The 14,469-nt window shown below is 38.5% G+C and overlaps 1 protein-coding gene across 5 annotated transcripts in view; it reads right to left on the reverse strand.

The window, feature by feature from the left end:
* Positions 1–14,469, reverse strand: part of STK33 (serine/threonine kinase 33) — a 107,291-nt gene that overhangs the window by 67,785 nt on the left and 25,037 nt on the right. For 3 of the 5 annotated variants that reach the window (XM_089521121.1, XM_089521124.1, XM_089521123.1), the window contains one exon: positions 2,355–2,487. In XM_089521121.1, the coding sequence (XP_089377247.1) occupies positions 2,355–2,396 (42 nt within the window). In that variant the 5' untranslated portion in view covers positions 2,397–2,487. Of the gene's footprint in view, positions 1–2,354; positions 2,488–12,631; positions 12,649–14,469 lie in introns of those variants that run through there. The other 2 variants (XM_089521125.1, XM_089521126.1) reach the window with 2 other exon arrangements.

Below are 14,469 nucleotides of genomic sequence, written 5' to 3' on the forward strand. Positions count from 1 at the left end.
ATCAGAACTGAGGCTGCCTTCTCCACAGTCAACATCCTCTAGGTCAAGGGGAGATTCCTGGAACTGTCATCTCTCTTCAATGTTGAAGGCTTCCAAGGAGATTCTTGAGGAGCCAAGATTTCTTGTACAGAAGAGCCTTGAGATCATGTTCTCTGTGAACCCAGTGTGAATGATGTACAGGGTACACACGAGGCAACGATATGGGACTCAGTCAAACATTGAAGGCACTTCAAGTGCCCATCTCAGCTACCTGGGATCTTAATGCCACATTTGACACACTTCTTAAAAGTAGCCAGTAGTACCGAGAAAGCCCAAAGAACTAGTGTGGCTGACAGCCAATGCCAACAAAGCAATCCAACAAAGGCTCCTGGAACCGAAGTTTTGGAAGCCCAAATGAATGTTGTTCCTTATCAAAGCTGCTGCAGCGGCTAATAAAAAAAACTGGCAGTTTTGGCAGGAACACCCTTATATAAGTCTGTCAGAGGTGGACGGGGCTACAGCCAAAATTCTATTTAAAATGTTGTAGAATGTTCCAAAGAGGCTCTGCGCAGGTGCAAGACAACCGAGTTGTGTGAGGCACAGAGGCCATGAAAACAACATGAAATACAAGAAAATACAAAATGTCAACCTACAGTGATACAGTACTTGTGGAGACAAGTTCAAACGCAATACTAGACACAGAAAAGCAAAGTAACAGGTGAAGCTTCAGGTTCTAGTTAATAGACCTTAATCCATACAGGAGATTTCACAATTGGGCTTAGAACAACACAAACAAATCTCTATTTGAATGGACTTTGGCAAGCACAATAAAAATCTCCAGATAGGCTCTGTATCACTGAAGGATTGGCTCAGATGACTACTCCCAAGATTGTGAAGTTGTTTAATGTAATATGATGTAAATACAGTTTCCAAATGAAATTCCAATGGCAATAAGCAAAATACAGTTGTCCCTCCACATTTGTGGCTTTGAGTTTGAGGATTTGATTATTTCCAGCTCTGATTAATATGTTTTCTCTAGGAATCTCTAAGTCCTCCAGTGCAATTCTGCTGGAAGTTGACCATAGAGTTGTGCTGCAGAACCTAGAAAGTCCTAGAGAAAACACTTCGCTAGGCATTTGTAGGTCCTCCAGCATTATTCTATGATCAACTTCTGGCAGATGTTGACAGAGAGTTGCACTGGAAGACCTGGAGATTCCTAGAAAGGTTTCCTCTTAGGTAAAAAACAGTGTTGTTGATTTTTTTTGCACTTTTTCCACATTCATGGGGCTCCTTCACCCCTGACCCCAACACATGTGAAAGGACCACTGCATATCAGTCTCTAATGATTCAACTCAAAACACAGCTAGATGCAGATACTGCAAAAAGATATAGAACCTGAATATTAGTGTGGTTCAAAGCCCAACTGTAGAATCTCTTGTGTGAATTAAGGACTATTCACAAGAAGCTTTTGTTCTTCCTTGTGTTTCTTGTTCTTTATCATATTAAATACTGCTTCAATTACATAGTGGACCCTTGGTATCTGCTGGAGTTTGGTTCCAGAACCTCCAAGCCTATGGATATCAAAATCTGCGGATGCTCAGGTCCCATTAAATAAAGTGGCATAGTAAAATGGTGTATCTTATATAAAATAGCAAAATCAAGATTGCCGGGACGGGGGGGGGGGGGTGTTGTTGAAATTATTTTTAATACTTTCAAGCCTTGGATGGTTGAATCCAGGGATAAAGAACCAGTGGATGCAGAAGGCCTACTGATAAATTTACATTTTTTCATTAATTTTTCCTTCTTTTCTTTTGGTCCTATTATTATTATTATTATTATTATTATTATTATTATTTGCAGGAGTATTTCACTTATTTGGAGAAATACATACACACATAATTTCATGTTGTTGGGAGGAAAAGCAGCACATTTAATGATGAAGTATTGCCTGATTTGGGACTGTAATAAACTTGCTCTCATTTAATAATAAACATGTTTTCATTTAATACTGAAGAATTATCCAGTTTATAAACTGTAACAAACCTGATTTCATTTGATTATGAAAGGAGCAACAGAGAAACATTCCCTATAAAAACATGAACAATAGTTTGGATTTGTATAATCAGCATTTATTATTCCCATAAACATTGTATAGGATGGTTAAAAAGAATAGGTAAAGCACAGGCCACCAAGACAGCCAAGAAAAATAGGCTAAATAGTTATTTACCTAAATAAGTTTTGATAGATATTTTAATGGTAATTATTGATTTTCATGTTTTCAAACTACGAAAGAGAAATCTAACACTATCATCATGAGCTATGATCAGAAGTTCATTAGGTAACCCTTGAAAACATAAACACATGAAGTATCTTACCTCATAAAGTGAGTGCCATGATGAAATGGGTAACGCTGTCATGGAAGGAAGTAGGAGCAATACTGGATAGAGAAAAATCACTGCATTGCCAAACTACAGACTAGATTCAATCCGCCTACTGTTCATGAACTATCTAAAAAGACAAAAGATACAAAAAAATACATTTCTAGGGAAATGAATTCAGATTTTCATTGGAAGCTGGTGGCTTCCACGTCAGAGAGATGCTAAATCCACTCCAGGCTTGAAAGTCTTAATTTGGAGGAAAGTCTCCACAGTGATGAGCCTTGGGGAGAAGATTCAGCACCCTGGAAATGTTTGAAAGACTGAAGTAAGACCTGGAGCAGATTCACAGTCTTGTGACATGGACGGCACCAGCAACCAGGGTGGGTTTAACAAGGTTGCATACAGTGAATAAGGAATTGGACAGAAGTTTGAATTGATAGCCTTTGAAATTTTCTTATTGCTTGCTTTTTTTATAGACTAAATCATAAGACTCATATACAATTCCATCTCCCTTCAAAACCTTCCATGCACTCCATGGGCTACTGAGGCTATACCTATCTTGTTTTTACACTTTCTCAAGCCCCTTTTCTCCTTCCACTAGATTCACAAACCCTTAGTTTCTTCTCCATTCTTTAATTACTATTTAAATTATTTTCTACTTTTTCAGAGCACAAGGGATCCTAAAACAATGTACAAAAAACCCACATAAAACCATTATTTAAAAACAAATTTAAAATAACTTTTAAACAAAAATATTTAAAAACCAACAGCCATATGGAGTAAAATAACACAATTTTGGCCACCTACTGAAAGCTCTGTGAGTAAAGCTTTGATTTCCCTTGGACAGGAATTTCACAACTGAGGAGCTCCTATAGAGAAAGCTTGGTCTTAAATCTTCACCAGTCTAGTCTCTTGGGGTGCTGAAATACACAGCTGGGCCTCAAATCCTGGGCAAACTTAAACAGGTTGCTTGGGATATACATGCCTGTTACTACATACCCCAAAACACACTCTCTTGGATTCTAAGAAAAGTGAACTAAAGGAAGTTCATGGTATAGATACTTCCTGTTCTCTCTTTGCTCCTACAAATGCCTGCACCCTCAGAGAGTTGGTAGCTCTCCTGAATCACATGGGATAGGATTTGGAGGGAGCTGGATCACCCAAAACTGGGTGGAAAACTCTCCCCTTCCTAACACCCTAATTTGGGACAACTCTCCCCTTCCTAACACTCCTCCAAACCCCATACCATACAATTCAGGAGAATACTTATAGCTCCTGAGAGATGGGGGCATGAAAAAATGAACAGAAAGGATGGACTAGAGTATGTTTTTACTCTACTTCTCCTGCAAATACTTTTGAGCTTCTCTCCCCACTGGGGGCATGAATTTGCTCATGAGGCCCTGGTCAGGCCCAGGTTTGTCCATAGTTTCAGTTGTAAGAAAAAATAAAAATAGTTTCACTTTGCAAGAAATGGGCTTCACACTTTGTATTGCAACTCTCTTTTGAATTTGGTACATGACAGCTCAACTAATCAAAAGTACAAGCACTCAAAAACCACAATGTTCTTACTACTATGATGGACCAGCTTTATTACAAAGACTGTCTACTCATGAGGAGGTGTTTCCAGTGCCATAAACATGTACTGCTCTCAGATCACTGTTTGGAGGAAGAAATGATCCCTAACAATACAGAAGTTGGTAATCCTTGACAAATGGCAGACCAATGAGTTTAATGGTCAACCATGCAAAGTGGGGACATATTTTAGCTACTACATGGATAATTATATCTCAAAAATAATTAACCCAAAGAATCTTCCACATGTTTTTGTGCTAGCCAACCATATCAAATATGCAGTCTTCTCTCTTTTTATGCATGAAGAGCCACAATACATCTCAAAACATTCCTAAAATGCCAAAGAAGAACAAGACAACACAACATAATATGAAAGTAATAAGCTGAACAGATTCAGGATAAAGTATTCATTTTATCCATTCTGGACACATCAAAGCTTTTAGTAACCAAAACAGAAATATCTAAGATATAAAGGTTACTATAGGTCCCTTGAAATGTCTTCCAGTGCTACAGGAAGCTGAAAGAGTTGTTGATGTCATGTTACCAGTTTCATAAACCTACCATTGCATAACTACTAAAATAGTTTAAAACAATAGTATGTAGCTATAGCCAAGGCCTTCAGCTTTGCAAGCAAACCAAATGTTTTTCAGTTACAGTGGGCCCTTCCCTTACGTGGGGTATCCGTTCCGCCCCCCTCCCCCCCGTGTAAGGGAAAAACACGTCTGCTCAAGTCCCATTAGAAGCAATGGGGCTCGTGCCCGCGGCATAGAGAGGGGCAAGCAGAGCCGGCGTGCGCCCCATTACTTCTTCCAGGGCACACAAGGGTTTTTTCTGGAGCGCACCCGTGTATGACACACACACTGTGTTTTGTGTTTCAAAGAATTCATTCAAAAGCAATAGGTACTAATACTTCTACAATCACATATACAGATTTATTAATACGTAAAACTGAAGGTTTGCATTGTTTTGGCCATGTGATTATAAGCAGAAAGTCTCAAGATGGGTGTAAATGAATTCTTTGAAACACAAATTACAGTGTGCCTTACGCGGATTCCAGCATATGCCGGAAGCCGCGCTGTAAAAAAAAACCTTTCACACACCAGAAGAAGTAATGGGGTGCACGCCTGCACCACACGCACCGCTCTGCGATGTGGGCACAAGCCCCATTACTTCTAATGGGGCTTGAGCATATGCAGTTTTTCACTGATAAGTGGTATAGAAATGTACTTGCTATCGCTAATATGAAATTCTGCATATGTTTCTAATTTTAGAGCCACAGTAGCTAATCTATTGCACCCGTGCCCTCTCTGCCACACGAAGCTGTCTCTGAGAGCACACGGAGACAGTTGAATGCACGAGAGGGTGGGGGAAGAACAGGAACAGCCACACACCTGTTTGTCCTCTTCCCCTGCCCTCCAGTGCCTTTAACTGCCTCCCCAAAGACAGTTAAAGGCATGGGAGGATGGGGGAAGAGGAGGAATAGGTGTAGACCTGTTCCTCCTCTTCTCCCGCCCCCCCCCCCCATGCCTTTAAGTGTCTCCAGGGAAGTCCTACCCCAGAAGTCCCACCTCCAGATGCCCCCCCCCCCCCAGCACAAGGTGACGTCTGGTGCAGGAATACCATTGAGTTGGGCACCCAGTCTCTAAAAAATTTGTCATCACTGTCTTAGAGATTCTGTAAGCAGTGAGAATCCAGAGGGAGAGATAGGCAAGCCAGTTCCATCAGGCCTTGCCTGAAAGATGAAGGCCTCCCTCCATCCACCATTAAGAGGGAGAGATAGGCAAGCCAGCTCCATCAGGCCTTGCCTGGAAGAAGGCCTCCCTCCATCCACCATCAAGAAGGAGAGATAGGCAAGCCAGCTCCATCAGGCCTTGCCTGGAAGATGAAGGCCTCCCTCCAACCACCATCCAGAGGGAGAGATAGGCAAGCCAGCTCCATCAAGCCTTGCCTGGAAGAAGAAGGCCTCCCTCTATCCAACATCCAGAGGGAGAGATAGGCAAGTCAGCTCCATCAGGCCTAACCAGAGTAAGAAGAAGGGCCCTCCCTCCAGTCTATCTGCCATTGTCCAGGCCTCCGAGGGAAAGAGGATCTGCTGGACTTTCCCCCTTCCGCACTGCCATTCCCTTCTCCTTTTGTGTCTTGTCTCTTTAGATTGTAAGCCTAAGGGCAGGGAAATGTCTAATTAACAATTTGTAAGCCTCTCTGATAGCCTTTTGGCTGAAGAGCAGGGTATAAGTAAATTATTTTATTATTATTATTATAGGTTTTTTTCATCAGATCAAAACTTCTCTATAGTACAAAACCAGACCCATTAGCTTTATCAGCCTAGAGACAGCAGAGCAAAAAAACAGAGAACACAAATATACAAATCCCACTCATCCCCTGCCACTCTCCTCTAAGCACCACTCTGGACTATTCTTTCCATCTTCTGCAAATAACTCAAGGAAGTCTGGAAACATGCAAGGAAAGAATCCCTGAAAGGAAGATATCTGAGAAGATTAAGAGCAGGCAAGAAAGCCAGGGAGAGATTTACAATCTTTAATCTGTTGGTACAGTACTATCAAACATTTTCAAGATTGATAATGAGTATGCACAAAATATCCATATTTTCTTTGCTGTTGCAGACAGTGTGAATTAGCAAGTTTGTAATGATTACCACCAGCATTTTCCTTCAGGAAATCTAGAGAACACTAAGAAATTCTAAAAAGAATTATCAGAATATACAAAATATAACAGACATGAACAAAATAATCCTTAAACATATTTAAAACAGTAATTTCCATTTATAAAATGCAAATTTTACTGAAAAACCAAGCTACTATATGTTCTAAAATAACTATGTCTTTACACTCTTTTACACTCCTAGATGTATTTTTCAAATAACATGATACATAAGTATTGGTTGAGCAAGTATTCTTTAAAGCAGAAAACTGTACAAAATTATGTTCAAGTACTTTTGTTCCAAAAGGTTTGTGAAAGGCATATTGGAACTGCCAGCATTAATAGAAAATATATTAAACATTTTAGAAAAGAAAAATGCACTTGCAGCATGCCTGCAAGTTCACAGTGCAGTGTTGAGTTACAAAGCAAAGCAATGGATAAAAAGTGAAAAAACAGTAAGTAAAACATTATGTTCATTTGAGCATTGCAATGACCTTGAATACTTATCACAACAGTGGAAACAAATATCTGACAATTTTAGCAACTCATCTGCTATTTGAATAAATAGGTTCCAGGGAAAAAATATTACTGCCTAGTAGCATTTTAAAACCTTAAAGGGGATCTTAATTTCCTTAAGTGAACAGAATTTTGCTCCTATATGATATAAATTCTAGAGTAATTCCACCAAAGCCAGTGCTGTTACTCTAATTTTAAAGAATTTGGCTCAGTGCGATTAAAATCAACAGAGTGCACCATTTGATGGTACCACTTCTCAAGAAAAGGCATTAAGCCTCAGGCATGCTATCCTTTGATTACACAATTTCATTGATAGGTTGAAAGGCTTAAAAGGCAACTGAGAAATGTGGAGGATTTCATTTTCACTGGGAAAGGATTCATTTCCTCATTTGAAAGGACATCACCATGTCATTTCCTGAAAGCTAAAAAGAAAAAGAAAGAAACCCCACTGTCCTTTGTTGTAAGATGTTTGACAAGAAAAAAAATTATCCTATATCTTTTAATCTCAAAGAAACAGATTTCTTGCCAGCTATAGTTGGAGGGGAGGGGCATTCCAACACTGCAAGGCATCATTTGAAAATATTGTTTGTTACAATAATTGTTTTGTATGTGCATGTCTATAAAAGTTAATATTTTGAAATCCATCCTTTGCTCCATCCTCCTCAGGTCCATTTAATTTAATATAGACAGGATCCAGTTTCACCATCCACAGAAATAAGAACTCATTGCCTCCCCAGAAAACATGTGACGCAGCAGATGAATCCCATGGGGGAAGTGTGGTTTGCCCTTTTCCCCTGCAGTCTTATGAAAATTTGCTGCATCAGATTCTCAGGTCCTCTGCAGCAGATTTTTAGAGGGATAAAGGAAATTAGAAAAAGCCCCAATACCTACCACCAGTTAGTGCATCCTCACAATACAATTCCCCTAAAAGGAGAAGAACCTGGATCTGACCTGATGTTTCTGATTTGAGCCTTCTAAGCAGCATGCTCATACCAACATTATTCAATATAATTGTCAACTTCTTGAATCTTCCAAACAGATTATGATTTAAATCAAACTAAATAAATACTTTTACAAGATGTATGACCGAGCATACAAAAGGGGGATTTCTGCAATACCCATACAGATGGAATGTCCTCATTAAACAACCTGCTTTCACAAGCCTACACTGGTTCATAACATGCATTAAATAAGGTACTCTGTCAGTATCAGAGGCTATTTGGCCACACGGTGTTACGATTTCCTACCAAGCTCTCCTGCCTGTCTTCTAGACTTTGGGCTTCTTCAAACATTAAAGAGCCATGTCCCCAGCTCCAGAAAAATCTTCATCTAACCCAGCAAATCACTGCTTTCATGAAAACAAGACAGGCCTGCTTTAAAGACTTAGTGCAGTAGAGGCTAACAGGAAAGTACTGTACTGAGTTGGAAAGACACAACTTCCCCACTGAGAAAAGAATGATTTGCAGCCTGACTCTTACTGTGATAACATTACAGACTGAAGCCTCCTTGACTATATACTTCCTAAGTGCAGAACTCAAATCTTACTTACTTCCTAAGCCTTAGATTTGTCCCAGATCTTGTTTCCCAGTCAATTCTCAACACTTCATGCTTAATTCTTTGATCTCACTTATTTTGAACATGAAACAAGCACTCTTGATTATTGTCTTCTCATTCTTAACCCATTCATGATTAATACACTGATAGCTGCCTGGAAACTGAGGCATCCTTTTCCTCTGAAATGATAGCTTAATGCTGGCTCTTCCACTTTATTTCAATTTTGTCTACTTCTAATCATGGTCTAATTAAGTACAGTATTCATCCAGTTTAAGATTCACTAACTAACTTAACAGATGTGTCATCATGTTACATACAAATGGGCTGTGCATTTTATATTGTAGTTGTGCTCTCACATTGCAAGTATGTTGTTTTATCACACTGCAGCAGATGCAAGGAGAAATGGTTGTATAGTACATGTTGTACCAAGTTGTGTGGAAGAAATGTCTTGCACTGTGACGGTCTGTAGTATTGTGTGCATAAGACAGATATATAGTTGCATGTAACTGGAAAGTAGGATGTGCAAGGAGAAAGTATTAAGCGCTGGAGTATTTATATGATGAGATTTCGATTTTGATTGATATTCACCTAACCAGTTACAGAATATTGATGAACATTTAATAATATCATAGCAGCTCAACCTTGGGGGAGTGCAGGGTTTACTACTACCACCACAAAACTGAATACATTACAGTAAAGATAATGATCATGCAGTGAAATGTAAATTGATATTCTCCCTCTTTGAAAAATAAAAAGCATTAAAATGGAAGTTAATATTGTAATATAGTATAATGTCAACTGATTTCTACCATTTCTGTGTATATTGTAAGCAAAAGCTAAGAAACACTGAAAGGGCGGGCTGAGAGATGAGCTATAGGGAGAGGGATCATTTTACTAACAGATACACAGTGGAGGCAAGAGCTTAAGACCAAGCTTTGTGGCAAGTAACTTCTCACTGAGAAGCAGAAACCTAGGACAGTACTTTGATCACCTATCCCCCCCAAGACTATTGTTGAAAAATCAAAAACAGAAATGCTATACTATCCTGCCAATCAAAAGATTACCAAAAAAAAAACATTTTGGGGTCTGTATATGTGTTGTTTTCTGTTTCTGGGGGAAAGGGTTAACAGATGGTGAACATTATTTTTTTTCCCCCAAGCATTTTCATCCCTTTCCCCAAACCTCGTATTGAGAACAGAAGGGATGAAAGCAGGGGGGAGGGGGTCTGCATTTCACTGCTGCAATTAATGAGACTTTCAAACATGTATCAAAGTCTGTGGAGTTTGGTATGCATGACATCGTATGTGCCCATCCAAAGCCACCTTGAAGCTTAAATGTAACTCCCCACACCAAACACAAGGAACTCTCTGAACATATGCCTCTTGTTTTTTTACTTTGACACAGAACAAATCACATGGGTATTGACAGAACATCTACAGAGTTCTGTTTATCCCTATGGTTGCCTCCATATATCAGTACAGATATCCAAGAACACTCCCTGCCTCTGCTCCCAAAGAATAAGTTTGGTTAGTATCTACTTCCATTTAAACCATGTGTAGGCAAACACTGGTCCTTCAGGAGTTGTTGGACTGCAAATCCCATTAGACCCAACCAGTGAATCCACTGGTAAGAGATATTGAGTTGCAGTCTCCAAACAACATCTGGAAGATCACCAATTGTCTGTTGTTGTTGTTGTTGTTGTGTGCACTCAAGTTGTTTCTGATTTATGGTGGCTCTAAGGCAAACCTATCTGAGCAAGATATGTTAAGAGGGAGTTAGCCTTTGAAGCTGAGAGACTGTCATTTGTCCAGGGTCACCCAATGAATTTCCATAGTTAAGGAGGGATTTGAACTTGATTCTCCATAATCTAAATCCAGCACACAAACCACACCAACACTAAACCGCTCTCACTAGTTGCCTAGCCTTGCTTTAAAGAAAGTACATTTAGGGGCTAAACACACCGGCAAAATATGCCAGCTTTCCAGCAGCTTGGAGGCGTCGCCACACACCCCAACTCCGCTCCCAAGCCGGCAACTCACCGCCCACCCAACCACACGGTGGGCAGCATTGTGGTGGCGCAGCATTTAGACACTGCACTCTGCAGAAACAGGGAAAAACCACCGCCATGGCAAAGGCGCCTTTTTCCCAGCACAAAAATGAGCAGCTTTCTGCAACTTCTTTTTGTGCCAGGAAAATGCTGGATTGGGGCCACGGCATGCGGTTGCCACGGCCCTGATCTGGCGCTCAAAGGGGCAGCCAGAAGCCACTCCTTCAGGGCTGTTTCACCCCTTAGAGTCCTATAAATTGCTTCACAGTGTCACAATGAAAAGGTTGAATTCTTGTCTTTGCTGAATGGCTTAAAATATATCAAAACAACACATGATTGTAAGCAACAGGAAATACTGGGGAGGCAAAGAAAAATTAATCCACAGCTATACTGTTAAAATAATCAAGTATAAGACCTGTTTAGTTCAAATTTTTACTCAAGGCACTGGCAAAACCACTTCTGAGTATTCATCTCCTAAGAAAACCCTATGAAACTCATGGGGTCACCATAAGTTGACATGTGACTTGAAGAAACATGAACACACATTTACAGGACAATCCAGTACATATTTACCCAGAAGTATGTCCCACTTGGGAATGAATGGATCTGAATACTCAACAGGTCTTATTCCCTTGTAAATCTTTTTAGGACTGCAGCCTTTAGCTAACACACATTTAAAAAGAGACAGACTGAGAGAGAGAACATACTACCAGGTGCCAATGCAGTATCAGTGATCCAGAAGTTTTTAATTAGGTTAGCCTACTTCAGTGCATTTAATAACTGCAGAATATAGTAACAGCTCCATTTAATAACCTTCAGTGAAAAGCAAACAAACAGGAGAATTACATAGATGCTAACATTTATTTATTTATTCACTTATTTATTGTGACACTAAATATAAATATCAGTGAAGACTTGAAGGAATGCACACATACATACACACACACAAGGATAAACCACTGGGACCAACCTATATGCGATACCGCCTTTGCAAATAACAATGGTATGAACTGATATTGTTATGTATTATTTATATGTATTATGCTATTATTTCTTAGATTGTATGCCATGGGCAGGTTTACTTTTATCTATTTTATTGTTTGTCTGTACAGCGCTCTGTAAATCTACAGTACTATATAAATAAAGCATAATAATAATAATAATAATAATAATAATAATATGAACTTTTTTTTTTAAAGCAATGTGCATACATGGGGGGAGGGCAGTCTAGGTCTGGACCCTGATAGTGAGATGTTTTAATCCTATGCTTCCCCACACTATGGTCCTGATTCAGATTCCGTCTGCTACCTGAACTGAACAGCAAAGCTTTCTATTTTATTTCTTATCTTCTTTAGCAGAGTCTCAGTGCAGACCAGGCTCCTTCCACCTAAAATTTACATTATATTATGTGATCATTACTTTACTTAGTTGTTATTTTCTACAGAAAGACAACTAAAATACACTTACAGTATTCACTTCATTACCTCTTTTTTATGAAACAAGATATAAAATGAAAAAATGCTGAAGTTCCTATGATCTCTTTTCTGTCAGCAGAGGGCACTATATATATATTAGATTATACAGTATTAATTTCAAAATTGAACAAATAATTATGATTTACCTTAATGTATATCCTCTTTTTAATAGAAAGACCTACTGTGATTCTATGGCTAGCAAAGCAAACAACAAAAAAATAAAGCATTTTATTCACATTAGTTAAAAATCAAAATTCTTACCTGATTCACTCAGATTTGATTGGCTACACAAAAGCAGCAATATAACATCAAAATGTTTGTCTTACCAAAATTTTAAAAATGAATTAATATTTTACTTTCTGTTTATACTACTGCTCTATAATAGTAAGTCAACCTAGAAAGTTTTAGTCAGCCTTCTATGGAACATACTGACAGACTAATAAAGTCACCTTTGGTCCACAGTGATTGGAAATCGAGGCTTTATAGTCAGTGGGGCACATTTGGAAAGGTGTAAATCTGTTAAAAGAACCCAAGAAGAATCAGGACAAATTAATATTTGCTAGCACACAAATGCATCCCATTGCCAATGGCAACAGGGCCACGTCTGTACAAGCAAAAGTAATTCTTTAACTAGTCAAGTTGTTAACTAATGCTTCAGAATGTTGGGAATGCTATCCACAAAATATGTACTTTAGATAGAATTGAAAACTAGGGAGAGGAAGATTCCCCATGTATCACAGAAGTATCATAGAATCGTAGAGTTAGAAGAGACCACAAGGGCCATCATAGATCAGAAAGCCATACTGATGTTAATTATTCAGCCAAAAAATAAACAAATAAGGCAATTCTTATTTGCAGCAATGCTATTGCAAATAGTATGCAAGCTTTAGTGTTTCACTATGCTTTTCTTGGAGTGTGCTTTGCATTCTAACATTTCTTACAAAAAATGTAATTTATCTATCTGTCCGTTTTCAGAGAAGATGTGACTCTATCAACATGTATAAATATTAGAGAAAGTTACTATAAAATATTATAGGATTGTACATGACTCCTACATCTCTGAATGAAATTGATAGTAATGTGTATGATTCTTGTTGAAGAGATTTCCAGTCTAATACCTTTCCCATTTTTGAATGATTTGTCCTAAAATGATGTCTTTCTAAAAAAATATATCTTTATTATTGAACAGATAATTGGGTACGTGGTATTGGCTATTGCACTAGTCCAGGAATGAGCCACATTTTCAGAGATTTTGGCTGATACCCTGATGAGGATGCTTTTAAAAACAATACATTTAATTGTGTGTGTATTAAAATATATAAGCTGATATTAAATGTTATATCACTTATTCAAATAAATCAATCCTTTTAACATATATGCAGTGTTTTATCTTATTTAACATCATTTCAAAATAGACTTTAGTTAAATTGCTCCTTGCAGTGTTATATAAATTATAAACGCAGCTTTTGTTTCTGAATATTACAGGTTAAGTCTCCCTTATCTGAAATGCTTGGAACCAGAAGTGTTTTGGATTTTGGATATTTTTGGATTTTGGAATATCAGCATATACATAAGGCGATATCTTGGAAATGTGACCCAAGTCTAAATATGAAATTCATTATGTTGCATATACACTTTATAAACCTAACCTGAAGGTAATTTTATATATAATATTTAAAATAATTTTGTGCATGAAACAAAGTTTGTATATACTGAACCGTCAGAAAGCAAAAGTGTCACTTTCTCTGCAACTCAAGTGGACAGTTTTGGATTTTGAGGTATTTTGGAATTGAGAATTCTGGATAAGAGATACTCCAGGAGCCATAAGTCAAAAACAACTTGATGACACACCACCACCACCACAGCAACAACAACAAACCAACCTGTATATTGCATTGTATGGTAAAGTACGATGAGAGCGTGCATAAAGCTGTTGCGTGAAGTGAATTTGTATGCAAATGACTAAAGAGTGAGAGTGGGAGGGGATACTGGAATGATGTGGTGAGAGTCAGGATGAGAGAGCCAGATAGGACAGAAGCCCCCACTGAAGTGTTTGGCTTCACGCTTTCTTCAGCACAGGAGCAGGTAATGCCTAGGCCTTGTTACCCTGCCATTGCTTTGTCATATGCAAAGCAGTGCACTTTAAACTAAGAGGTTCCTATACATGCATAGACTCTCATGTGAGCCAGAATCTTGGCATATGAGGGATTTTGTTCACATGGAAAATCTCCACATTATCAAAAACCTTTCTCCTTTAAATGAAGTGCTTTCCACTTTAGGAAAATGA

Source organism: Sceloporus occidentalis, unplaced genomic scaffold (genome assembly GCF_023333645.1).
Source record: "Sceloporus occidentalis isolate IW3139 unplaced genomic scaffold, rSceOcc1.0.p SCAF_4, whole genome shotgun sequence".
NCBI classification, from domain to species: domain Eukaryota; kingdom Metazoa; phylum Chordata; class Lepidosauria; order Squamata; family Phrynosomatidae; genus Sceloporus; species Sceloporus occidentalis.